Source organism: Mirounga angustirostris, unplaced genomic scaffold (assembly GCF_029215605.1).
Source record: "Mirounga angustirostris isolate CCGP_5_RB_7025 unplaced genomic scaffold, mMirAng1.0.hap1 SCAF_14, whole genome shotgun sequence".
Lineage (NCBI taxonomy): Eukaryota > Metazoa > Chordata > Mammalia > Carnivora > Phocidae > Mirounga > Mirounga angustirostris.
The window spans coordinates 38,002,854-38,030,487 of record NW_026991722.1 but is presented as its reverse complement, the minus strand read 5'-3'; the positions used below and the strand labels follow the sequence as shown (position 1 = coordinate 38,030,487).

Below are 27,634 nucleotides of genomic sequence, written 5' to 3'. Positions count from 1 at the left end.
AAAACCAGATAATCAACTCAATAGACACCCATAAAAATATTTGACAAAGCCCACACTCTTTCATGAGAAAAATTCAACAAAGTAGGGAAGGGAACTTCACCAACCTCAGAAGAGACATCTACAAAAACCCACAGTTAACACCTAAATTAATGGTAAAAGACTGGATGCCTTCATCAGTGATAAGGACCAAAACAAGGACCTACACTCTTGTCAATTCTATTCAAAAGTGTACAGGTGGTTCTAGCTACAGCAATTTTATAAGAAAAAGAAATTATGGCACCTAGAATTAGAAAGGAAGAGGTAAAACTATCGCTATTTGCAACTGAAATGCTTTCATACGTAGAAATTTCTAAGGAATCCCGTGAAACTCTGTTAGAACTAAAGAGTGAATTCAGCAAGGTTGCAGGATACAAGATCCATATACAAAAATTAATAGTATTCTATAGAGTAGCAATGAACAAACCAAATATGAATTTTAAAAAAATCCTTTTACAAAAGCATCTAAAAGAATACAACACTTAGGAATACACTTAACAAAAAAGTACAAACTTATATTCTGAAATCTACAAACTATTTTTGAAAGAAATTGAAGATGGAAATACAAAAAAAAAAAAAAACCCACCTGTTCATAAATTAGAAGACTTAAAATTGTTAAGATGGCAATACTCCCCATATTGATCTCCAGATTCAAGGAAATCATTACCAGAATCCAAGCTTTTTTTTTTTTTGAAATTAATATGCTGATTCTAAAATTTATATAAAACTGCATGGAACTCAGAATACCCAAATCAATTCTGAAAAAGAAGAACAAAATAGGGCGACTCATTCTTCCCAGTTTCAAAACTTGCCACAAAGCTATGGTAATCAAGACAGTGCAGTATGGCGTAGGATAGATAGATATAGAATTCAGAATCCAGAAATAAACCCATGTGGTTATTGTGAATGCACTTTCAACAAAGGTGCCCAAACCATTCAATGAGAAAAGAACAGTCTTTTCAACAAATGGTGCTAAGACATCTGGAGAAAAGAGCTAAAAGTATAAAACTCAGAATAAAACATAGTGATAAATTTTTCATGCCCTTGTATTTGGCAATGGAGTCAGAGATATGACATGAAAAACATGAGCAATGTGAGAAAAATAGATAAATTAGATTTCATCAAAATTATCTGTGATTCAAAGGATGCTATCAAGAAAATGAAAAGACCACCCACAGAGTGGAGGAAAATATTTGCCAATCATATATATGATGAGACTTGTATTTAGAACATACAAAAAACGTACACAACTTTTTAATAAGAAGACAAATAGCCCAATTTTTTAAAAAGGACAAAGTTTCTGAATAGACATTTCTCCAAAACAGATATACAAATAACCAAAGAAAAGATGCTTGGCACCAACAATTATCAGGGAAATGAACATCAAAAACGTAAGAGATAACATCTCCCACCTACTAAATGGCTAGAATCAAAAAGTCAGATAATATGTGTTTGTGAGGATGTGGAGAAATCAGAACCCTCCTATACTGCTGTTGGAAATGTAAAATGATACACACAGCTTAGAAAACGGTCTGGCAATACTTCAAGGGTTAATCATGGAGTTACCATATGAACCAGCAATTCTACTTCCAAGTGTATAGCCAAAAGAAATGAAAGCATATGTCCACACAAAAACTTGCACACATATGCTTATTAGCAGCATTATTCATAATAGAAAAAAAGAAAAAAGAAGAAAACTCAAATGTCCATCAATTGATGAATTGTTAGGCAAAATGTAGTTCTGTATATCCATGCAATGGAATATTATTTGGTCATAAGAAGGAATGAAGTACTAATACATGCTAAAACAAGGATGTACCTTAAAAGTATTATACTAAATTAAAGAAGCCAATCACAAAGAACACATATTACATGATTCCATTTATATGAAAAGTCCAGAATAGGAAATCAACTGAGCTGTAAAAGTAGTTTAGTGGCTGCTAAGGGGGCTGAGAGGAATGGAGAGATAGAGTCATAGTTAAAGGGGATGGGGTTTCTCTTTTTTTCCTGTTATTTAACATAATTGACATATAACATTGTATATGCTTAAGATGTACAATGTTATGATTTGTTACCCTTATATACTGCAACATGATTGCCACAGTAGAGTTAGTTAACACCTCTATCATTTTTTTGTGTGTGTGGTGAGAACATTTAAGATCTACTATTCAGCAACTTTCAAGTATGTAATAAGTATTGTTAACTATAATCACCATGCTATACCTTAGATCCCTAGACCTTATTCAACTTATAACTGAAAGTTTGTTCTTTGTAAGCAACATCTCTCCATTTCCCTCAACCCCAGCCCCTATTATCATTCTACTCTCTGTTTCTATGAGTTTGGTTTTTTTAGATTCCACACGTAAGTGATATCATACATTTGCTACAAGTGGCAGGATTTCCTTCTTTCTCTTGGCTAAATTATATATATGTAATTATATACACACATACTACCTTCTTTATCCATTCATATGTTGACAGACACTTAGGTTCTTTTCTTATCTTTGCTATTGTGAATAATGCTGAATGAACATGGGAGTGCAGATATCTCTTCAAGATCCTGATTTTATTTTCTTTCAATATGTACCTAGAAGTGGAATTGCAGGATCACATGATAGTTCTATTTTTAACTTTTTGAGAAACTTCCATACTGTTTTCCATAATGGTTTTACCAATATACATTCTTACCAACAGTGCACAGGGTTTCCTTTTCTCCACATATTTACCAATACTTGTTATCTCTTGTCCTTTTGATAATATCTATTCTAATTGATGGGTGTTAATATCTCATTGTAGTTTTGATTTGCATTTTCCTAATGATTAGTGATGTTGAACATCTTTTCATGTACCCGTTGGCCATTTGTATATTTTGTTTGGAAAAATGTCTACTCAGTTTTTCTGCTCATTTATTAGTCATATTTTTTGTTTTGTTTTTTACTATTGAGTTGTATGAGTTTCTTATATATTTTGGATATTAACCCCCTTCAGATATATGATTGGCAATAGTTTCTCTTATTTTATATGTTGCCTTTCATTTTATTGACCATTTCTCTGTGGTCAAATAATCTTCGACAAAGCAGGAAAAAATATGCAATGGAAAAAAGGCAGTCTCTTCAATAGATGGTATTGGGAAAATTGGACAGCTATATACAGAAGAATGAAACTCGACCATCCTTCAACACCATACACAAAGATAAACTCAAAATTGATGAAAGATCTCAATGTGAGACCTACTATTAAGATCACTATTTGAATCCATCAAAATCCTAGAGGAGAACATAGGCAGTAACCTCTTCAACATCGGCCACAGAAACTTCTTTCAAGATACATCTCCAAAGCCTAGTGAAACAAAAGCAAAAATGAACTTTTGGGACTTTATCAAGATAAAAAGCTTCTGCACAGCAAAGGAAACAGTCAACAAAACAAAGAGGCAACCTACAGAATGGGAGAAGATATTTGCAAATGACACTACAAAGGGCTGATATCCAAGATCTATAAAGAACTTCTCAAACTCAACACCCAAAAAACAAATAATCAAGTCAAAAAATGGGCAGAAGACATGAACAGACACTTTTCAAAAGAAGACATACAAATGGTTAACAGACACATGAAAAAATGTTCATCATCATTAGCCATCAGGGAAATTCAAATCAAAACCACATTGAGATACCACCTTACACCAGTTAGAATGGCAAAAATTGACAAGGCAAGGAGCAGCAAATGTTGGAGAGATTGTGGAGAAAGGGGAACCCTCTTACACTGTTGGTGGGAATGCAAGTTGGTACAGCCACTTTGGAAAACAGTGTGGAGGTGCCTCAAAAAATTAAAAATAAAGCTACCCTATGACCCAGCAATTGCACTACTAATTATTTACCCCAAAGACATGGATGTAGTGAAAAGAAGGGCCATATGCACCCCAACGTTCATAGCAGCAATGTCTGCAATAGCCAAACTGTGGAAAAAGCCAAGATGCCCTTCAACAGACCAATGGGTAAAGACGATGTGGTCCATATATACAATGGAATATTACTCAGCCATCAGAAAGGATGAATACCCAACTTTTACATCAACATGGATGGGACTGGAGGAGATTATGCTGAGTGAAATAAGTCAAACAAAGAAAGTCAATTATCATATGGTTTCACTTATTTGTGGAACATAAGGAATAGCATGGAGGACATTAGGAGAAGGAAGGGAAAAGTAAAGGGGGGGGCAATCGGAGGGGGAGATGAACCATGACAGACTATGGACTTTGAGAAACAAACTGAGGGTTATAGAGGGGAGGGGGGCGGGGGGATGGGTTAGCCAGGTGATGGGTATTAAGGAGGGCATGTATTGCATGGAGCACTGGGTGTTATACGCAAACAATAAATTATGGAACACTACATCAAAAACTAATGATGTAATGTATAGTGACTAACATAACATAATAAAATTAAATTTAAAAAAGAAATATTTTAGATTTATTTTTGTTTTTGCTACTTGTGCTTTTTGTGTCATATCCAAAAAATTGTTGCCAAGACCAATGTCAAATAGCTTTTCCCCTATATTTTCATTTAGGAGTTTTATAGTTTCAGATTTTATGTTTAAGTCTTTAATCATTTGCAGTTAATTTTTGTAAGTTGTGTAAATTAGGAATCCAATTTTATTCTTCTGCATGTGGTTGTCCAGTTTTCCCAGCATCATTTATTAAATAGGCTATCATTTTCCCATTGAGTATTAGCTTTCTTGTAAAATATTAGTTGACCATATATATGGAGTTTATTTTTGGCCTTTTGATTCTGTTCCATTGATCTAGGTCTATTTTTACTCCAGTACCATACTGTTTTGATTAATATAAATTTGTAGTATAGTTTGAAATAAGGAAGTGTGGTGCTTCCAGCTTTGTTCTTTCTCAGGATTGTTTTAGCCATTCATTCTTTTGCATTCCATACACATTTTAAGATAATTTTTCCTATTTCTGTGAAAAATGATATTGGAATTTTGATAGGGATTGCATTGAATCTATACATGCCTTTAGGTAGTTTGGTCACTTTAACAATATTTATTTTTCTCTTCCGTGAACACCAAATATATTTCCATTTATTTCGTGTCTTCTTCAATTTCTTTCACAAATGTCTTACAGTTTTCAGTGTATAGATATTTTATCTCCATGGTTAAATATATTTGTAAGTATCCTATTGTTTTTGATGCTATTGTACATGTGATTGTTTTATTTTTTTTATTTTTAGTTATTTTGTTGTTGGTGTATAGAAATGCAATAATTTCTCTATGTCGAATTTGCGTCTTCATCTTTACTGAATTCACTCATTACCTCTAACAGTTTTTTGGTGGAGTGTATAGAATTCCTATATCTAAGATCACATCATCTGTAAACAAAGACAAGTTTATTTCTTCCTTTCTTATTTGGATGCCACTACTCTCCTAACCCATGCTCAGGACACACTTTTTTTTTTTTTAAGATTTTATTTATTTGACAGAGAGAGGACAGCGAGAGCAGGAACACAAGCAGGGGGAGTGGGAGAGGGAGAAGCAGGCTTCCCACCAAACAGGGAGCCCAATGTGGGACTCTACCCCAGGACTCTGGGATCATGACCTGAGCTGAAGGCAGATGCTTAACAACTGAGCCACCCAGGCGCCCCAGGACACACGTTTTAATTGATCATTTTTAGCCTGGGCAAAATGTATCTCCAAAACAAGCACAGTCACTACCAAGCGACTGAAACAAAAATTGAAATCTATTTTCCATTCCTAGGATAAAGATCATTCAAATGTCATATTGAGTGGAACATCTCTCAGCCAAGAAGTGTAAATCAGGTAGATAAGAAATAGTTTTGGAGACATTATCAGGCATTTGGTATTTAATCTGACTGTCCACGAGTAATACAATTTTAAAAATATAATATGGCCCCTACAGCCAACCTGCTCAATAGTTGGCCAATTGCTGAAAGAGCAAGAAACCAGGCAAAAGTGCCTATAAAATACAACCAGCTCTTTGGTAATTACTGTAGATTAATTCAATTCCAGACTTTGTTTAAAGAATATATTTTACCTTGATCTCAACACTGTGTTGGGTACTTAGGTTTCAACTATGAACAAAATGGTATACATAGTTGCCCGATAGATATTTATACTATAGCTACCATGGAGTAAAGACACTGAAGATATTGAAGATATTAGTTTTTATACTAGTCTTTTTTTCCCATTACTATTTCTTTGTTTTCCATTCATCTCTGGGAAAACTTTTGTTGAATATGTCAGTCTGTCTCTGTCTTTATAAAAGAAAATAAGGAGAGATTTGTTACCATAATTGGATCAAAATCTGAAAGTCCCCAGAACACTCCTGATCTGGCACGATATCCAAATTAAATCATAGAATCCCAAGGGGCTAAAATTCAAGAGAGTGTGAACACTTGACAATGTGTGCTCCTTTTGGGGGGGAAAGATAATATCTATATCATTCTCAGTGCCTGGAAACTCTGCTGCAGACATGACAGATACTAATTTCTATTTTCTCTACTCAGAAATAGCGACAGCACTGTCATAACAAAGAAGTTCTTAAAATTCAACAATGACTTTTGAGAGAGAATGTGATTTGATACTGAATTTATTTCCTAAAAGTAACGAACTATAAACCTGAAATTAAAAAATGTAGCTGAAAATTTTAAGGACAAAGTTATATTCTTAGATTTTATACGTTAGGACAAGAATGTAGGTAGGTCAGGAATCTCAGCACAAATAAGAATTTTTTTTTTTAAGATTTTAGTTATTTATTTGGCAGAGAGATAGAGAAAGAGCGAGCACAAGCAGGGGGAATGGGAGAGGCAGAGGGAGAAGCAGACTCCCCGCGGAACCGGGACCTGGATGAGGGACTCAATCCCAGGACCCTGGGATCATGACCTGAGCCGAAAGCAGACACTTAACTGACTGGGCCACCCAGGCTTCGTGCAAATAAGAATTATTTCAATTCAGTTATTCCTAATGATTATAAGGAAGATGGCTCAGAAGGCTTAATTATTTTTAGTGTAGTAGGGTACACTTCAATACAACTTGTTTTTAAACTTGAATTCTTCCTAAATATACCTGAGAGATTTAGTGTTTCTAAGCACTACTTCTTTAGCACTGCAGATGATGATAGCTAAATTCTCTAATCTCTGACTATAAATTCTTTCTACCAGAGAATTCCAAACTACTTAATTGCCCTCATCCTTTTTTTTTGTCCTTCTCATACATACAACATTAGCTAAGAACAACATATACTTTACCATCTTCCAGCCAGTCTGATTCAATAAATATTTGTTAGAAATTGCACTAAATGCTAATGCTTCAGAGATGGTTGATACATATTTCTTCTTTGGTCCAGCATAGGAGAAAAATATACAAACCTATATATTCAGAATCTAATGTAAATGACATAGAATTATATACCAATTCTAATAGACAAAAGAAGATAGTTATAGTCATTATCATCAGGGAAGACTTTACATACCTGAACCCAGTGGTAGGTAATGGATGCACACCAGGTCAAAGAAGTGTGTGTGGGGTAGATGGGATGTGGAATTGGGTAGGAAGAGGAAAGCAGACACAATAAATACTCTGGGTAAAGGAAGTGCATGTTCAAACATGGTATTTCTTTTTTTTCCCTTAAAGAATTTATTTATTTTGAGAGACAGAGATAGTGAGAAAGAGCATGAGGTGGGGGGAGAGGGAGAAGCAGGCTCCCTGACGAGCAGGGAGCCCGACGCGGGACTCAATCCCAGGACCCCGGGGATCATGACCTGAGCCAAAGGCAGACACTTAACTGACTGAGCCACCCAGGCGCCCCAAGCACAGTATTTCTGAAATGGTAGAACTCAGGTTTCATCATAGGGAGTGTTAAGCACTAATGCTGAAATTTAAACATAATATTTAGGTATTGGAGTAGGAAGAGCAGAGAATGTTATGGGATGATGGACTAAGAGAGGCAAGTATTCCCAGAATGGGTGTCAAAACAGCTTTGTGGGGAAAGTGACATCTACACAGAGACCTACTTCAGTGATGTGCACTACTATCCACCCAAGTCCCCATGCTAGACACTAGGCCACCAAAATAACTGGTTTAGATTATTTCAAAGGTATTTGAGATTATCTTGATTCCTTCTACCTTGGTTCATCCAGTTTCAGACATCCTAAAAATATAAATCTTGGCCCGATTAATGACTTCTATAGTGACAGTGTCCAAATTCATAAACATAATTTACAAAGACTTTTGAGATATGGCTCTGTTTACTTTTCCAGACTCATTTTTGATACTGTGTCCCTGAGACTCAAAAATCCTGCCATACTGAAGTTCTTTTAATTCCTCAAACATGCCATGCACTGTCTTTCTCCAAGTTTTGTCTCTGCCTGCAACCAGTCCTTCAGCATAGAACATAAGGCTTTTCTCTTGTGTAACTCCTACTTATTCTTCAGTTTCCTACTTAGATATTATTTCTTCTACAAAGGAGGTCGTGACTTCCCAAATCCCAATCAGTGCCTCTCCTAGTGCTCCTCCCTCAGCATGTCCTCCTAGCAGGACCCAACCAGCCTCTGAGAAACAGGAACCACCTCTGTCTTCTTTACCCTTGTATTTCTAGCTGCCAACATAATACTTGGCTCACAGGAAGGGCTCAATAAATGTTGAATGATGGGTAAGATGTAAAACAACATAAAATATGTAATATTAAATATAAGCTCCAACATAAGTGTTAAATAAGAACTTCCAATACAAACATTAAATAGTAAATTAAATCCCCATTTACTTTCTCACCCATTAAAAGTTACCACGTGACTTGGGAACATTGTAGATTAATGAAAGTTTCATTAAGAAGTCACTGCCACTTTACTAAAGTTAATGTCAAAAATGATCATGCTTTATATTTAAGGTCAAAACCTGGGATCAGTCCTTCCTAATGTAGATACCCTTTAATTACATTTATCAAAATTGTGTGAAATATTATGGGAATAAACATTATCCCTATTTTTCAAAAAGAGGAGTGCCAAGAAAACTCAGTCATACTCATTCTCTGAGTCCCTGCATAATAATATTTTTGCAGGAGGTGCAGAAATAATTTTATTCTACATTTTACGTTTGGCATTTTTGAAATCTACCCAAATCTGTGAACTTCTTATGAATAAGTATTAAAGTAAATGATTATCTTTTGGCTTTTATTGATGTTTTCCAGTGTTCCAAAACTTTCATGCAAGTATGCTGCCTAGTGTATATCTTTATCATTGCATGTGTTTTATTATAGGCCATTATCTATTTATGTAACTGCCTTGCTCAATGGACAGGGTTTTTTAGAACAGACTGCATTTTATTCATCCCCGCATCCTCAGAGCCCAGCATGATACCTGGCAAATAGTAGATCTTCAGTACATTCTTGTTCAATAGATGAAATGAGGTTTACTTTACCAATTTTGCAAATCCAGTACTTTGATCATATTAAACACCTTAGTGAATTAGAAGAGCATACTATTTGGCCTTCTAAAATACAAGTGGAATCACATCTTCCCCCTGCTGAAAAATCCTTTTCTTTTTCACTTTTCCCTGTAAGATCAAGTCCAAAGCCTTCAGCATGCCTATGAGATCCTTCATGATCTGGCTCCCACCTCATTTCCTCTCTCCTGCCTCTCCTCTCGTCCTGAGCACACCCCACCACCCATCATTCTCATACACACTACACACTCATCCTAGTCTTCAGCATGACTGGCTGCTTATTATTTCCTTAACTTACTGCATTGTTTCATTCATTTACATTCGTAACACAAAAAATGATAGATCCTTTTCATTTTGTACTGAATCCACATTAAACATTTTCAGTTTTTGTTTTTTTTCCATTTGATTCTCATTGCATTTACCAAGTGCCTAGCATTTAACTCAGGGCTTGGCACACAGTAAATAGCAAATCTATGTTGATGACTAAATGAAGAGTCCTTAGCAATAAAGATTACTCCCTCACTTCATGGGTAAGTAAATTGATTTAAAGAGAGATTAAGTAATTTGTCTGAGCCCATACAGTTTAGTCAATTCCAGAGATTTGAATCATCTTTCTTCCTTTTTCTGGCTGGAAACTGTTTTTCCTTTAAGACCCAAGTAAGGTGGGATATTTTCAGGAAAAAAAAATCTTTTCTGATTCCTCCAAACTTTCATTCCCAGCACTCTTCTCAATAAAATGAGTCATTCTCTTACACATGTGGCTTATTTACTATCCTTAGTGACTGCACTTACCAGAGTGTCACATTGTAACATGTTTAATGTCTCCCTTCTTTTCCTGATGCCCCTGGAGCATCATTCACAGTGCTCAGTGTGTAATTGGTGCCCAAAGTTATTTGCTGAATTCAGTTGAAAAGTCAGTGTTAAGATATTGTGTTAAAATATTAATTTAAACTTATATTTAATTTTCATAAAACTATTACTCTAACCATATATCATTTTTAAAAGCATACAAATCCAACAAACCCTTTTACTATACTGCCTTTTTCTGAAGAAACCGTATATTGACTCATGCCTCAGTTCTTTGAGATGTGCCTTTGTTCTCACCACTCAACTGAAACTACCTTCTGGATGGTCTCCAGGGATATCCAAGTCAAAGGTTCCTTTCATTTTTCCTTCTCCTCCACTCTCAAAATGATCCATTGCCCCCCTTTCTTTTACTCTGGGCCTGGACCTGCTAAGTTCTCTGTTTTCTGGCTCTTTGTGTCAGTTTCATCTCTATCCTTCGTCACTGTTTTCTCTTCTTTCATCCATAGAAAAGGCTCAGGTTTGTTGGCTGGCCACTTGCTGTCTGGCTTCCTGTTGACACAGCAGATGACCCCTACTTCTGTCCTCCCAGTCTTTCTGCTATATGTTGGCCTCACATTTCCACCTGTCATCAGCCATGCCTAACCAACCCTCTAGCACCTGAAGCTCCATAAGCTTAAAACAAACTGACACAGCTCCTGCCCTGGCAAGGGCCCTCATACCTCTCCCCTGAAAAGGTTCTCTGTACCTCCTATCTCTAGCATCCTCAAACCATTCTATGAAGTGCTAAGCCATCCATCCTCCTGCCCAAGATCATGCTCACTGCATCATTCTCATGCTTACATCTTTCTATAGTTCCCCACACTCAGAGATATAAACCAAATAGCATATTAGTATTGGCCCTGGGAAATATCCCCCCTGACTTGCTTTTATGCACCCTTGAGTCTATCCAAACTCATGGTTATTTGCTTCCAGGTCAGTTTGGTGCCTTCTTGCTTTTGTGACTTAACTCTCCTCTTCTCGCCTCCTCAAACTTCTCTCGTCACAGCTATCTTTATCCTTTGATTCATACACACAGTGTTTCCTCTATGAACCCTTCTTCAATTGTCTGCTTTGTATTTTCACAGAACATTTTTGCACGTAATGATTGGCATTCATATATTTTTACCTTTTGTTTTTGTTAGGTAGTAGCTCTTTCAGAAGCAATTCTATAGCGCCCGCAATCTCCTGCCTATACAGGAACTGAGGAATACATAGAAACCCATATAATACATCCAAACCCATATAATTCACACCAAGAGTGAATGCCAAGATAAATTATGGACTTTGGGCAATTACGATGTATCAATACAGGTTCATCAATTTTAACAAATGTATGACTCTGGTAGGGGATGTTAATACGTATGTGGGAACAAGGGGGATATGGGGAGTCTCTGTACCTTCCTCTGAATTTTTCTGTGGACCTAAAACTATAACTAAAACTATAACTAAAAAAATTAAGTCTTAAAAAATTATGTCTGAAACACCAAAGTGAAACCAATTTAAAAACCAATCAATTCTCTTTATATTTAGTGTGCACGTTTGAGAATCATAACACAAGACCTCATAAACTCCCAAATATCTCTTTTACCAGCCTGCGATGATGCTATGCTCATCAATCATCATATTAGAAATTCAATTCATTTGAGTCACTGTTTTTTTGTTAATTGAAATATATTTGACATATAACATTGTGTAAATTTAAAGTGTATAATATGTCAATTTGATACATTCACATATAGTTATATGTTTGGCATTATAACACTAATTAGCACCTCTATCACACCACATAATTATCATTTCTTTTTAGTGATGGCAATAATCGAGATCAAGTCTCTCAGCAAGTTTGATTATTATAATATGATATTGTTGTCTATATTCACTACATTGTGCATTAGAGTTCAAAGACTTATTTACTATTTGTTGCCAATTTGTATCCTGAAACAACATCTGTCTTGTTTTCCCACCCCCCACCCCCCCCTGGTAAACACTATCTTATTCTCTGTTTTTACAAGTTTGGCTTTTTTTTTTTTTCCTAGATTCCACATATAAGTGATATCATAGTATTTGTCTTTCTCTGTCTAACTTATCTCAGTCTAACTTATCTCACTTAGCATAATGTCCTCAAGGTCCATCCATGTTGTTGCAAATAGCAAGATGTCCTTCTTTCTCATGGCTGAATAATATTCATATATATATATGTTTTTTATATATATAAAACAATTAAGATATAGAAGATAGGAGATATATATCATTTCTTTTAGACATACACCTAGAAGTGGAATTCCTGGATCATACAGTAGATCTATTTTTAATTTTTTGAAAAACCCCCATATAGTTTTCCATAGTGGCTGAACAAATTTACATTCCTATAGCATTGTACAAGGGTTCCCTTTCCTCTACATCCTCTCCAATACTTATCTTCTTTTGTCTTCCTGATGATAGGCATTCTAACAGGTGTGAGATGATATCTCAGTGTGGTTTTGATTTCCATTTTTCTGATGATAAGTGATGTTGAGCATCTTTCCATGTCCTTTTGGCCACTTGGATGACCTCTTTGGAAAAATGTCTATTTAGTTCTTCTGCCTCTTTTTAAATCTGACTTTTTTGTTTTTGTTACTGAGTTGTTACACATTCTTTATATATTTGGGGTATTAACCCTTTATCTGATATATGGTTTGCAAAAATTTTCTCCCATTCTCTAGGTTGCCTATTCATTTTGATTGTTTCCTTTGCTGTGCAAAAGTTTTTATATTTGATGTAACCCCATTTGTTGGATTTGTTTTGTTTTGTTTTTTAAAGATTTTCTTTATTTATTTGACAGAGAGAGACACAGTGAGAGAGGGAACACAAGCAGGGGGAGTGGGAGAGGGAGAAGCAGGCTTCCTGCTGAGCAGGGAGTCGGATGCGGGGCTCGATCCCAGGAGCCTGGATCATGACCTGAGCCGAAGGCAGACGCTTAATGACTGAGCCACCCAGGCGCCCCCTGATTTGTTGGTTTTTGATGTCATATTCAATTGAGTCACTATGGTGAAATATAATGAGACTCTAAGGCCCAGAGAAATAAGATTGTATACATATTACCTGGAATAGGACATACTCATATTCCAGATTAAGGTCAGAGTCAGCTACATAGGAGGAAGTTTGGGGAAGCCAGGTGGCAATGTGAGGAAAGTGTTGATATAGGAAAGTGGGTGGGGTAAGATCAATAAGATTTATTCCCACATCCTGCATCATTTTTGTTCAACAAACATTTTGTAAGGAGTAAGTTTTATGCATGTAAATCACTTTAAGGCGTAACCATACAATCCACCACCCACACAATTTATCATCCTGCCTCCTTGTCCTTATTCCTCATGGATCTTTCTCCCTAGAAGTTCAGAAAAGAAAAGATTTTTTTCCCCCCCGCTGAGGTAATCAAGACAGATACTATAAAGGAAGTGACATTTGAACTGGACAGATTCCAACAGGGTCAGGAAGATTTTAACAAGCAGAAATTGCAAGGTATCCTAGGATCTATTTCCATGAGTGCCTGTTACATATTCACAGAAATAGGTCCTAGAATAAATGCCTATAAAATACCTCTGGGAATGTATTATATATTCCAGATGCCTAGAAAATAAGTGTAACTAAAAGGAAATAAGGAAGGAAGAAGGAATAAAGGAAGAAAAGATAGTATTTGCTAGATAAGATAAAATAAAGTAAAACGCTTCTCCAAATTGCCAATCTCAGTAAGTACTTGGTAGGCTATAAAAAAGGGATATTCAACTTTCCAAATAAATATTTATGAGTCAAGAATGTTTTTGCAAGATTTAGCTAAGCCCCAAACTCTGGAGCCAGTAACAACCACCACAGCAATTCCATTTATTATGTGCTTATATAAACAATTGTCACAATTGTCTATAGGTTAAGTATTATTATCCCCATGTAACTAATGAAATATCCAGGCTTAAAAGGTAAAGACTTGCTCCAGGTCACAGAGTTGATCAGTGTGGCTTCCTGATCAAGTAGTAACCGTGAGCCATAAAATAGCATCTGGGGGTCTCAGCACCAAGTTAAATATGCTGCTCATTTTCAGGCCCTACACCATGATCTTAACTCAAATTGTATGTTTGAAATGTGGCCCAAATGATTGGGGGCTTAAATCCAAATCCTAGAAATTCTTAGTGTAACCATATTTATAATGTCACCAGGTCTTAGTTTTCCCATCTGTAAAAATGGGAATAATAACAGAACCTAATTCCACTGGGTTATATGAGGATTACATGAGTTAGTTTTTAGAATACTGCCTGAACTCATGGTAAGAACTCAATTATGTTACCTTTCATTATTATTCCTTGGGATGAAAGTTTGTGACTTATTACTTGATCCTTTTCTTTAAACTCTCATCCATGTTATTCTCTCAATTCCAAATAACCCCAAGATCTTCAATTCAAAAATATTTTTTAAAAATCATACTAATAACAAGGTTACAGATAATTGCTTTCAGGAATATACTTTAAGACTCATCAAATATTTAATATTAGTGAAAATAATATAAATTTATTATATTGAGGCAAATTATAATATATCACTCTTGGTTTCTGGTATTTCTTTTTTTATTCTTTCCCCAAATTTGGGTCAATATCAAAGTACTTCACAAGGAGTCCTGGTAATACCAATTATTTTGAGATGTGTATGAATTACTTCTGGGTATATTAATTATAGTTCTCTCACTTAGAGGTCCTCTACCATTCTCAAGATAACCTACAGACCAAATGATATTTTAAAAAATATCAAACATTTTATCTTATCCCAAAAGACAGAATACAAATGTAAGACAGACAAATAAACATACACAGGCAAAACAAAACAAAAAACCCAACCCAAAACAAAACAAAACAAAATTACACAAAGCATACGAAATACAACCCTATTTCTTTTTGAGCTATTGATTAACCATCAAATAAAGATAAAGATAATAACTGGTCATTTTCCTTGGTTTTGTATTTTGGCCAAAAATATAATGTATTACTCTAACCAGATTACTTATCAGTGCATAGCACTTGATGGCTGAAGGATCAGTTGAGATTTTGTATTGAACTGATTGAACTCATATCTTTAAAAGGGAACTCAAAATGTATATTTTGCTGCATATGGAGAATTAAAATCAACTTCACTTTGCACATTTCAGGGTATAAATTTTAGAAGCCCCTTGTCTTCTCCATTCTCCTGAGATAACAAATGTGAAATGAACAAACATAGACTAGATCGTGCATAGTAGGCACTCAGAGATGTTGACTTTACCCCTTCTCTTCCTATAATAACATGTCAAGAATATAAGCACATGCAGGTGGTAACCATGACAGCATGATGATTCAGAAGGACACAGATCTGGGTGTTAGGAGTCACTTGAATGGGTCTTAATTTCTTCATCTGGAAAATGAGGCAGTTTTAAAATTATATTATTCTACAGAGTAGTTAATTTAATGGTCCCTGAATAAGGCATATATATATTTTTTTTTGCTAAAGCATTATACACATTTAAATTTAGGTTGCAAATATGATAGACACTACAAAAAAATCATATGATACTATATCCTTCTTATATATCTTTTGATTAAAAAAAGATCTTCTAAGGACAGAAGGAAAAAATACGTCCAATAATGAGCAGAACTGAAGTCCACATAACTTTATATTTTATAAAACACATACACACACTCTATCTATATATAATACATATGTAAATATATATGTATATATGTAAAATATATGAAGATGCCATCTTAAATTGGTAGTTAGCAAAATAGAAGTCTAAAATTTACCTTGGGGCTTTTCAAGGACCCACTTTAACTCAACTACCCATTTATTTACATTTATGCACAAAAAGCAACAATGGATACATGCTTAGTTTTCTAATAGAAGCACTAGTATATTATTTTTATGTAAAGTAATTCATATAGGAGGGCAAAACAAATATATGCATAATAAATGCCACTGCAAATATGTGCCATTTATCAAGGAGCTATTCACTAATTATTTTAAATCTCTGCCTCTCTGGAGAGCGTGCTCATCATAGTCACCATATGGTCCACAGAGATAACTAGTCCTACACAACATCAACCAGTATGTGGGTATGATGAAAAGCACATGGGCTGCAAAGTCAGAAGATCTGTGTTCAACACCAGGCTCTATCACTTAACTAAGTATATAATTAATATTAGTTAAATAGCTTAGCATCCATTAGATTTTATGCACTTATGTTTAAATACGGCTGCTAATTACACTTGCTCTCTTTACCACATGGAGTTGGTTTGAGTTGTGAATGTGAAAGCATACCCAAGTAAGTGTTCATCATTGTTACAGTTGACATAACATCTTAATATCAGAACTAATATATCCTTTATCTCCTGGCTCTAAGTCTTTCACACCCTCCATCACTTACCTAATCAAACTCCCAACTCTGCCCATTTAACAATCTAAATATTTCTTAATTCTTTGCTTTCCTTTCCATTCCTACCACCACCTCACTAAGGCAAGACCTCATCCTGTTAATAGCTCCCTCCCTTTTTATGCCACTTAAAGCCATCTTGTAACAAAGATGCCATAATGATCTACCCCAAAACACAATCTGCTCATGCTATTTTCCTATCCTCCATCCTAAGAAATTCCCTGTCAACGACAGAGTGAAGTTCAAGCTTTAAAAGGGCATCCATAGCCTACCCTATCCTGACACCCTGAACTACCACTCCAGACTTATCTCTCACCACTTCCATCCTCAACAGTTCTAGGCCTTAGTTTAATGCTGTGTTCTTTGCGAATTTCCTACTTCCTTTCACCAAGTGGCTATCTCCTACTTAACCATTAAAAATTAACTTGGGAACTTTCCAGGACATGGTTAGTAGGCCTAGAAGGCACACCTACATATAAATTAATTTCTATATTATAACACACTTATTTACTTTTGTGTCTATCTTTCTAGTAAATGGGAGTTCTTAATGACATAAACTTTTTTTTTTTTTTTTTTTTTTTTTTTAGCACCCAGGACAGTGCCTGGCACATGAGGCATATTTGTTGAATATACACTGCTGTTTCTACCCTGAAGAAGATCTGTGCCCAAATCTTTATATAACACCAAGAAGCTAGATATTGAAAATCACCAAGTTAGGAGCCTGGGTGGCTCAGTTGGTTAAGCGACTGCCTTCAGCTCAGGTCATGATCCTGGAGTCCCAGGATCCAGTCCCACATCGGGCTCTCTGCTCAGTGGGGGGGTCTGCTTCTCCCTCTGACCCTCTTCCCTCTCGTGCTCTCTGTCTCTCATTCTCTCTCTCTCTCTTAAATAAATAAATAAATAAATAAATAAATAAATAAATATTTAAAAAAAAAGAAAGGAAAATCATCAAGTTAAAACAATAATGAGCTAGAATATCCACACAACAAAGACCAAGATAACATTGTTCCAAAAGTAAATCCATGGCTCTTATGTTTTAAAAGGCAATCTCCTTACACCTAAATATTACAAAGATATTTAGAAAAATGCGCTACTTCCATTCATCATGTCTAAATAAAATTACATAGTAATTATTAATGGTAATTATGATAAGTATTTTATAAACTTTAATTTGAATGTCAATATCCATTTTGGTAAGAATTTAAAGGAAAGATTCATTGAAAAAGTGTCACATGGACCACTTTAGAGAAAAATACTGTTTTAATAAAGTGAAGATTGAAGGGTCTTGGAACTGAGCCAAAAACCAAACCAAATATGCAGTAACCACAGTGACACATTAACCCTCAAACAATAATCACCCTCCTACCACAGTTATTACTTGAAACATTATTCTTTTGGGAGGTTGATTCAGAATATTTTACCATATTTAAGTATAATGCAGCTAGGTCACAAATACCAAAAGAAAAAGAGAAAACCAAAAAGAAAAAAAAATCAATGATAGTGTTTTTAAGTTACATAATTCCCTCTATTAGATTTTGTTTTGTTTTTATTCTCACTTAATAATTTGAAACATATTTATATCCAAATTTGTGTCTTCTTAACCTTTCTTTTCCTATATAACTTGTTCCTTTACACTTACTCAGGAGTCTCATTTTCTAAGCTTTTAATCAATATTTCTACTTTCTTCTGATTTCTAATGTTACTAGTTGTCCTCTAAAAATGTGGCCATCTTCAAGCAGAAAATAAATATCACCTAAGCTCTTTCAAAGCAATATATTTATTCTTTAGATTGATTAATATGATTCACTGGTCTAGTGAGTGAATTTGCATAATAACAAGCAATCGGTAAATGGCATAGTCCAGCTGAGCTATTCTTTTTAAGCATTTCTATTCACTGTTCAGATTTAAATGCTTTATAATCATTTTTGTTTGATATTATTCACAATAAAATTTTGAAATAGGTCAATATCAAACTCACAGAAATCTAAGTTTTTCAAATATACTATATAATTAAGCTTTTATATTTCTCCAAGTTATTACAGAGGCTACCCTGAACAATACTGGAAGAAGAAATTGGTAGTGTCACTCTATAAATTTGTACATAAGTGTTGGAACATTTCTAAGGACTACAAGAGGTAGTGCTAAGTGAAAGATGAGTGCTAAACCTTTCGTATGAAGTTCACCTGGCAGCCTCAGGTACAGCAAGTATTGATCCAAAGCCAAGAACCCCAGAGCTCTCTGCATACAAATTCACATTGCAAGAAGAAGCCCTAAAACAAAATTCCAGACACAGTCTCCTTCACAATTAAGATGATTCAGCTTCCCTATCCAGCCTCTATAACCGTCTCCAATCCACTTCCCCACTAATTCTGCCCCTTCTTCTGCCACCTGTTCTAACTCCAACTCTTACTTAGCATTAACTCCTAACCATCGCCTGGGTTTAGACCTATGTGACTTCACCTAAGGATTACTCCATTTAACTACACATCAGTTTCGAAATGCCCCACACTTTGGCTTCTAAAACATCTCCTTATCTGGTTGCCTTCATTTTCTTCTTCCTTTTTTTTTTTTTTTTGCCCTCCACAAACTCCTTTTATGCCACCTGTTCTTGATGGGCCGATATTCTTCTGTAGGATGATATATCTTGACTCTTCTCTCCTCAGTCTATGCTCTTCTGAGGTGATCTCATCAACCACAAGAGCTTTAGGCTGCACTTCTAAACCTTTCACATGTTTCTTTCTCCAATCTGGACATTTCTTCTGAGCTGAAACATATATCCCTGATGCCTATTAAACATATCCCGTGGATACTCCATAGGCACGGTTAACCTTATGTATCAAAAAAGCACTTCTTCAAATGTTTCTCATTCTGAATCTTGGAAAATGGTGTCACCATCCACCTAGTCAATCAAGCCAATAAGGCCAGAATCATTCATGAATGTTCTCTGCTTCACTTCCCATATTTGATAAAACTTTATTTCTTCAAAATATTTGAGAACCTACTATGTACCAGATATTAAGCCAGGTGCTAGACATACCTCAGTAAGCAAGGTAGATACCATTCCCATACTCATAGAATTTACATCCTAATGGGATGTATAAAGAGGTTTTTCACACTGTAGTGTATGTGAAAAACATTCCTAGGAGTTCGGCAATATAAAATCTCTCGAGCTATATATCCCACAAATACAATATCAAAAGAGCAAAAGTAATATGTTCATTTTATTTTGTATTCCTGCATTATTTTCTTCCTGGAATGCCATAATAGCTCTCTAACCAGTTTTCTGTCTTTTTTATTTCCTAGTCCCTATCCTATTTATCTGATCTGATGTAGCCAGGATAATCTTTCTAAAATTGCAAGCTGACCACAACTTTATCACGCTCAACTTAGCTATGGGATACAATCATAAATCCTTGAACTGGCCCATAAAGACTTTGCTGATGGAACCTCTCTGTACTCCATTTCTCCACCATATTCTCTGCTGTGGCCATGCTAAGATCCTTGCAAATCTCCATGCCAAGTATGCTCTCTCGTGGCTCCATGCCTCTACACATGCTCTACCATAAATAATCCTCTCCAACTGAATAAGTTCTACTTACACTTCACATTCATGCTGGCATTCATCTCTCTATAAAATCTTCCTTAAAAATCATTATAGTCCCATTGGTGCCCCACCTTTCTTTTCTCATTTCACCTTGCCATTTGCCCATCATATTACTTATGGAATCAGATTATAATCATGGATTTGCCTTTCTTTCCTGCTAGACTTTAAACTTTTGAGGGGCTGAGCCCCTAGTTTGCTCATTTCCATGTTTTTGCTTTCTACAACAGTGCCTTGCATGTAGGAGTCCTTCAGTAAATATTCAGTGAATAAATTAATTGGTGGCAAATAGTCTATCTTGCATAATGATACTGGGTTCTTCCTCAAACATTGTGTTATGAAGTCCTACCTGGCTCCGAAGAGACAATGGTTCCCTAACCTATGAGACCAACTCATCTTCCCTGTGCATTCCAGGCCCTTCACAATGTCCAACAGGAGAGCCCTTCTGAAAAAATGGTAATCTTATATTTCCTTCAAAGTTCAAGACTCACTTCCTCTAGGGAAGCCTTCTTTATTACTTCAATAGAAGTAGTATTTTCTTACTTTGAACTCCCAGGGTTTTAACACAGAAATGGGTATTTGCCTATACTCTTACTAAGAAACTTTTCTATGTATATGTACCCCTTTTTACCAAAACAATTTCTCAAAGGTCTTATGAATAAAGACTCCTCTCTGAGTTGTCTCTGCTACTTCATGAGTGCAAGTATGGCAGATATTGAATATATTCTTTTATTCTGTTATCCTTGAAGGAATGAATAAAGAATCACTCTGGATTCTGCTCCCAAAGTGTTCTAAAACTACTCTCACAGACGTAACTATTTTCTGTTTTTGTCTTACTTGGTATATCAGCATTGGTCCATCAGAGCAGACCACTCTCTTGAAAGGTAGACTACACTTAGCTTCCATACACTATGCCCCTCTGATTTTTCTTCTGTATCTCTGGCTACTTTCACATACAGCTGTCCTTCCTTTACCAAACCATTAAATATTTGGTTCCTCAGGTATGTCTCCTCCCCGGGTCCATTTCTCATCTTACTCTTCACATATAGCCCAAATTCAATCTGTGCTTTTTACAACTTCGTCTTAGAGAGTGGAAAAGTAACTTCACTTTGTTTAAAATGTGCAACAGCGTGTTTCAAATGAGCATAGTTCCTATCATTATAATGAATACAGGGATATAGAAGAGAAGAGCAAACCACTGAATAATTTGAGAAAAATACTCAACAGATACATGGCATAAAAAGGATGTTTATAAAGACCAGACAGACAACGTAGATGGCCAGAGCACTTAAAGGTTATTTTGTTCTGTAAAATGCAACCTTGATTCAGATCATGTGAGTGAATACAAACTCATTTGTGCTTGTGTGATTTGGCTTTAAACCACTGGAGAGAATATTTGCGCATTTACCCCAGCAAAAGTTGTAGCAGCCTCCCTCAGGCAGAAATGCTTAAGTGTCTGATGATGTCAGTGACTTGCTTAAAAGAGGATAAAACAACATACCCTCAGGCAAGCAAGAGGATTTAAATAGAGCCAATTTAGGAAGTATGGTGCCTCAGCAAATTCAGAAATTAATTCAAATTAAGACATTTTGCTTTAAGATCTATGTCAAAAGATCAGTTCTTCAATTCTAATTTAGAAGTGGAGGAGGGGTGGGAGGAAGGAGTCAAAATGTATATTCCATAAAAATCTTTCTGTGTTCCAAAGTATACATTCAAAAATTACAGAACAAAAATCACCAGCATGCATTATTTCAAACTGATAGAAATGTGAAGTTAATTTTTTTTTTTTTTTTAAGAAATCAAATGGGACAAACTGATGGTTACCAGAAGGGAGGTGGGTGGGGAATGGATTAAATAGGTGATGGGGATTAAGGAGTGCACTTGTGATGAGCACCAGGTGTTGCATGGAAGTGTTGAATCACTACATTGTACACCTGAAACTATATTACACTGTATGTTAATTAGAATTTAAATAAAAACAAACAAAAAAAGAATTGGCAGTATTTCTGAAAATGGGTGTGAAGAGATAGAAATCAAAACAGAAGGACCAAAAAATAAAAATTAAAAAAATAAATAAATCAATTGGGAATGGGGAGGATTGTAATTTATTCTAATATAAAGAATCTAGAAATTTAGATATGTCTGAAACATGTTTCTGTCTTTTGTAGGATACAGTTTGTGATAAATTACTTGTTCCAGCAGTTATTTAATCTGCAAGCTTCATCTAGAACACTGACACATTTCTCCCACGTATGGGGAGTAAATTATTGACCAAAGTCCCTGGGTCTCTAAAGCAAACTTGAGAGTGTAATTGAAACTTTATTACGGCATACACCTATTCAGTCTAGGAGAAACTAGATAGTGATCTTTTTAGAGCCCATAATTGTGTTCTGAAAGCTCAACTTTCACAACTGAGCTCAACAAACTCCCAGAGACAGACCCATAAGAAAATTATATGAAGGAGAATTATATGAAGGAGAAACATTACATCAAGTGATTTCATGTATAAAAACACACAAATGTGAAGGGCATGTGATGTGGTGAGCACTGGGTGTTACATGCAACTGATGAATTACTGAACTCTACATCTGAAACTAATGATGTACTATAGTTGGCTAATTGAATTTAAATTTAAAAAACCCCACATACCAACAGCCTTGTCTGAAATACTATCCATTTTGCTCACTGTTATTCCTGAAAATCATTGCTTATATGGACACAGGATATCTATGGTTATAAATCTCTTGGCAACGTATTACTGAGATTTGTTTAAAATGGTTTTAGCAACAACGATCTTCATCTCTCGTATAAATATGTATTTCTTTATGACCTTCATGAAGAACTTAGAAACGCTGAAAATTGTAACGTGACCTTACCTTGCTTCCATTTTCTCTTGCCTCTCGTTCCATCTTGAGGTCAGAAATTAGGAGATTCTTATATTTGTTTTTTCCATTACTGCTGTGGTCATCTATTGTGTATTCCGAAGTCAGATGTGCTGAGAGGGGACTGTCACTCAGGTTCAGAGGCTGCTCCTCCTGCCCCAGCCCAGTTTTGCCATCACCATTGGAGTCACCCATCTCCCTGTTGTGTGTTCCCCCTGAAGCAACTGAACTGTGCCCCAGAGTCTCATTGCCGTTAAAGCTCTCCGCAGCAGAATCATCTGTTGGAAAGAATAGTGTGATTTTAATTAATGTGCCATTCAGTTTCTACTTCAACTAACATTTACTGAGCTCCTATTATGTGCTTGGCATTGTGGTAATTTTACATCTCCTGTGTAATTTATCCCTACAAACAAACTTGTGAAGCAGTCGTTATTTGTAATCTAGTAGGCACGTTTAGGCACAAGAAATGAAGTAAAATGATAAGAAGAAGATAAAAGAGGGAAAACAGTCCAATCTCAAATGCGATCTCAAAGAAAAGCAAATTGAGACAAAGAAAACTTGTTAATTAATTTGCATAGAGTTTGTTTTTCTAGTGAGAATATCCAGATTTGGTGAAAATTCTCTGATAAAAGCATTATTTATCCTGCTAGTGGGGTGTATGTTGGTTCAAGCTTTATGAGTGTTTAATATGCATCTAAAACATTAAAAGCGCTCATAACCTTTGCTCCAGTCATTACACTTCTGGGACTTCATTGTGTGCATTTCTGTGTAGGTAAAAAGGCCTTTATATCAGTGTTGTTTATAATAGCAAACATCCAGAAGTGACAGAAATTACCAAAAATAAAAAATTGGCTCAATACATGTTGGAATGATTAGAATATGGGAAATGTGGAATATTTTTCCATTAATATTAATGGGAAGTGTGAAGTGTTAAATGGAAAAAGCTAGCTACAAAAATGGTCAAATGATCCCAATTTTCTAAAAAGAAAACACATACCCATATAGAGGGAGAAGAGTGAAAATATGTAGGCTAAAATGTTAATATTAATTTCTTCTTAACTGGAATGGCACTAGATTTTTAAATATTCTTTATTATTTACAACATATATAATTTTCTAATAACAAAAATAAAATAACTGTAGGAATAAAAACATAAATAAATAAAAAGCAAAACAGGGAAGAGAAGAAACAAAATTAGTCAAAATTTTCTGGCTTTAAAATAAATGATAAGCTTGTTTAGAAATACACACCAATAACAATTAGAGTAAGAAACAAAATTTACATGAAACAATAAAATTCTATTTCTCTTAATTTCATTTTTATATTAATTTTAAAGGATTATGAAGGACGAAGGTGTTCAATTGTTTCCTTTAGTTAAGGGTTATTGATGAAGCCATATAAATATGAGTGCGCAAGAGTAATATTTTGATTTCTGAACATTCTCAAGTTTGCTTTATTTTTGTAGGATGCAATGAAATATTTAATGCCTTCTAATCAATTAAATTCATGAAAATAATATTTAAATTCTGAAGGAGTGGTATCATTCACCTGTTCATTCATTTATTCAACATTTATTGAATACCTACACTTGGCCAGAAGGGGGTTAAATAATTTGGCCAACAGAGACTCTGCCTTCAATGAGTTCACAAATAATTAAAAGACATGAAAAAAACAAACAAACATGCAACTAAAATGCAGAGGAAAAAGGCTTTGATTCAAAACAAGGGGGTAAGGACACCACAGAAGTTTTCCTAAAGAAGGTGGCATATGAGCTGAATTTCAAAAGATGAGTAAGCCTTAACCAGGTGAAGAAGTTGGGGGACAGCGTTTGCAACCTAGAGATCAGTAGGTGCAATATCTTCAAGGACAGAATGTGCAGGGCAGATGAGAAATAAGGTTGGGGTGTTGAGTGCAAACAAAACAGTCAGAAAGGGAAACCTAGATACGGAGGCAGAGGATGTGCTTTGTATAATCAAGAGCTTGGCTTGGACCTTGGGAGCAAATAGGAGCAATTTTATTGTTGGAGGTGATATAAAAAAAAAAATCTTTTAAGGAGATTACTCTGACTCTTATGAGGAGTTTGGGATGATGGTGACAAAATGGAAAACCGTTAAGAGTTCTAGAAGCCATCTGAATCAGCATTGTTGAAAGCCCAAACTAAAGCAACAATAGTGTAGAACAAGCGGGGACTAGAATAATCATAAGAAAAGAACAGGTAAAGACTGAGAGTAGGACAGACGAGGGTCCAGGAGGAAGCCCAGATCTCCAGCTCCAGTGGAAAATAAAAACAAAGGGCATTAAGCTTAATTTTCAGCAAAATAATATTTTAAAAACTTAAATTTTAAAAACAATATTTTAAAACTATTTTGTGAAAAAGTTAAAACATATTCAAATGGCAAGATTCTACTAATAAATTACTCCTTTTACATCCCATTCAACAAAAGACTTCATGTGGAAAGAAAGCAAACATAAGAGAATTTAGGGAAACCCAGTCATAAATAATATGACATAGCACTTTCCATAGCTATTGAGAAATCAAAAACATTCTTTTAATTATGAAATATATAAGGTTTTTGAAATAAAGAATTAGGGGAATAATTTACATAAGTAATTCAGAAAATTGTGCATGTCCTTTATGTGAAGTCAAATCCAAAGCTAAAGTATGCAAGGTCATTTCTGATTATTTCTTTCTTTCCACAAAAGTCCAAAGAAAAGCATAATGGATACATTCCAGTCCAATTATTAAATTCATGAAGAAAAGTGTGATTTAACATTTGTGTACTAGAATTTTTAAAAAATGCTAAATATTTTATGTAAGAAAATTTTATCAATATGTTAAAAGAATGAATAACCCTAAAGATATATTACATTTTACTGAGTGGTTCAGTCAGTTAAGCATCTACCTTTGGCTCAGGTCATGATCTCAGGGTCCTAGGATCGAGCCCGATTTCTCTGTCAGGCTCCCTGACAGGGAGCCTGCTTCTCCCTCTCTCTCTGCTCCTCCCCCGTTTGTGCTCTCTTGTGCGCTCTATCTCTCTTAAATAAATAAGTAAATAAATAAATAATTTTTTTAAAAAGTAAAATAAAATAAAACCAAATCTATATTAGCATAAAACAAATCCAATATCTTTTATAGTTAAAAATTAAAATAGTATATCTGTATCTTTAGTCTGAAATCGTCATACATATTTAGTAACTAGTGTACCATTTATTCACATTTTAAATAAAATAAACCTTATTACCTATCAGGAGAATCTTTAATAAAAGTCATGTATTTATAATTTTGGTATGAAGTATAAACAATAAAAGAGAAAATATTTTTAGAGTAGTTCACTCCAGATGTTACCAAGGTAACTAAATTCCACAGCTTTCCATATTTCATTCATGAGTAAATCAGTATGTTTTATGAAGAACAAATGAATGATTTACTTATTTGTATTAAATATATATCCACACATTTTATCATTTAAATAGTAAAAGAACCAGTAATGTCACATGCCACTATCTTATAAGTCAAAATTTAAAACAAAGGTTTTGATATCTATATTAGAAAAATTCAGTATAAAGAGTGAGCAGACACTAAACTGAAGCGAAATTAACCATTTTTTATTGTCTGGTTTCTTGTAACCACGTTACCGATTTTTATTTTCTCTTCTTTTTTTTTTTTTAAAGATTTTATTTATTTATTTGAGACAGAGAGAATGAGAGAGAGAGAGCACATGAGAGGGGGGAGGGTCAGAGGGAGAAGAAGCAGGCTCCCAAGGAGCAGGGAGCCCGATGCGGGACTCGATCCCGGGACTCCAGGATCATGACCTGAGCCGAAGGCAGTCGCTCAACCAACTGAGCCACCCAGGCGCCTTTATTTTCTCTTCTTTAAGGATACTTTTTCAGCATTTGAAACCACACATCTCAGACGCCGATATATCAAAACCAACTCATATCAGCTTATTGCGTTAAAGGGGAAATCTGCTTCCTTACCCAAGATAATTTGCTCCATCCTAAGTGGCTGCTGGCGTGTGGGTACCAAGCTGCTACACAAAAGGTACAGTGTTGAGATCTGTAGTTATGGCCTTTAGGTTCACAGGCCCAGAACGCTGGTGCTTCTCTCAAGTGTCAGCCTGGGTACCATGGCATTGGAACTAAAAACTCTGTGTTTGAGGGCCAAGGAGAAAACAGCACCTAGAGCTCTGGAAATTAAGAATGTCCAGGGTACCTAGCAACAGATGAGAATGTGGAATGTGATGACAGGTAGCGTGGCATCCAGTGACATCAGCAGGGCCATTGGATGTTTGGGTTGCATTGCTCTGAGGTTGGTTTTGCTGGGATGGATTTAGGGCTGTGCAGAGGACCAGCCAAGCGAGCTCAGCTGCGGCTCTTGCATGTAAG

The 27,634-nt window shown here is 35.3% G+C and overlaps 1 protein-coding gene across 8 annotated transcripts in view; it reads right to left on the bottom strand.

The window, feature by feature from the left end:
• NOL4 (nucleolar protein 4) overlaps window positions 1-27,634 on the bottom strand; it is a 420,442-nt gene that overhangs the window by 183,584 nt on the left and 209,224 nt on the right. For 6 of the 8 annotated variants that reach the window (XM_064578812.1, XM_064578809.1, XM_064578811.1 and 3 more), the window contains one exon: window positions 23,243-23,526. In XM_064578812.1, the coding sequence (XP_064434882.1) occupies window positions 23,243-23,526 (284 nt within the window). Of the gene's footprint in view, window positions 1-23,242; window positions 23,527-27,226; window positions 27,246-27,634 lie in introns of those variants that run through there. The other 2 variants (XM_064578815.1, XM_064578817.1) reach the window with 1 other exon arrangement.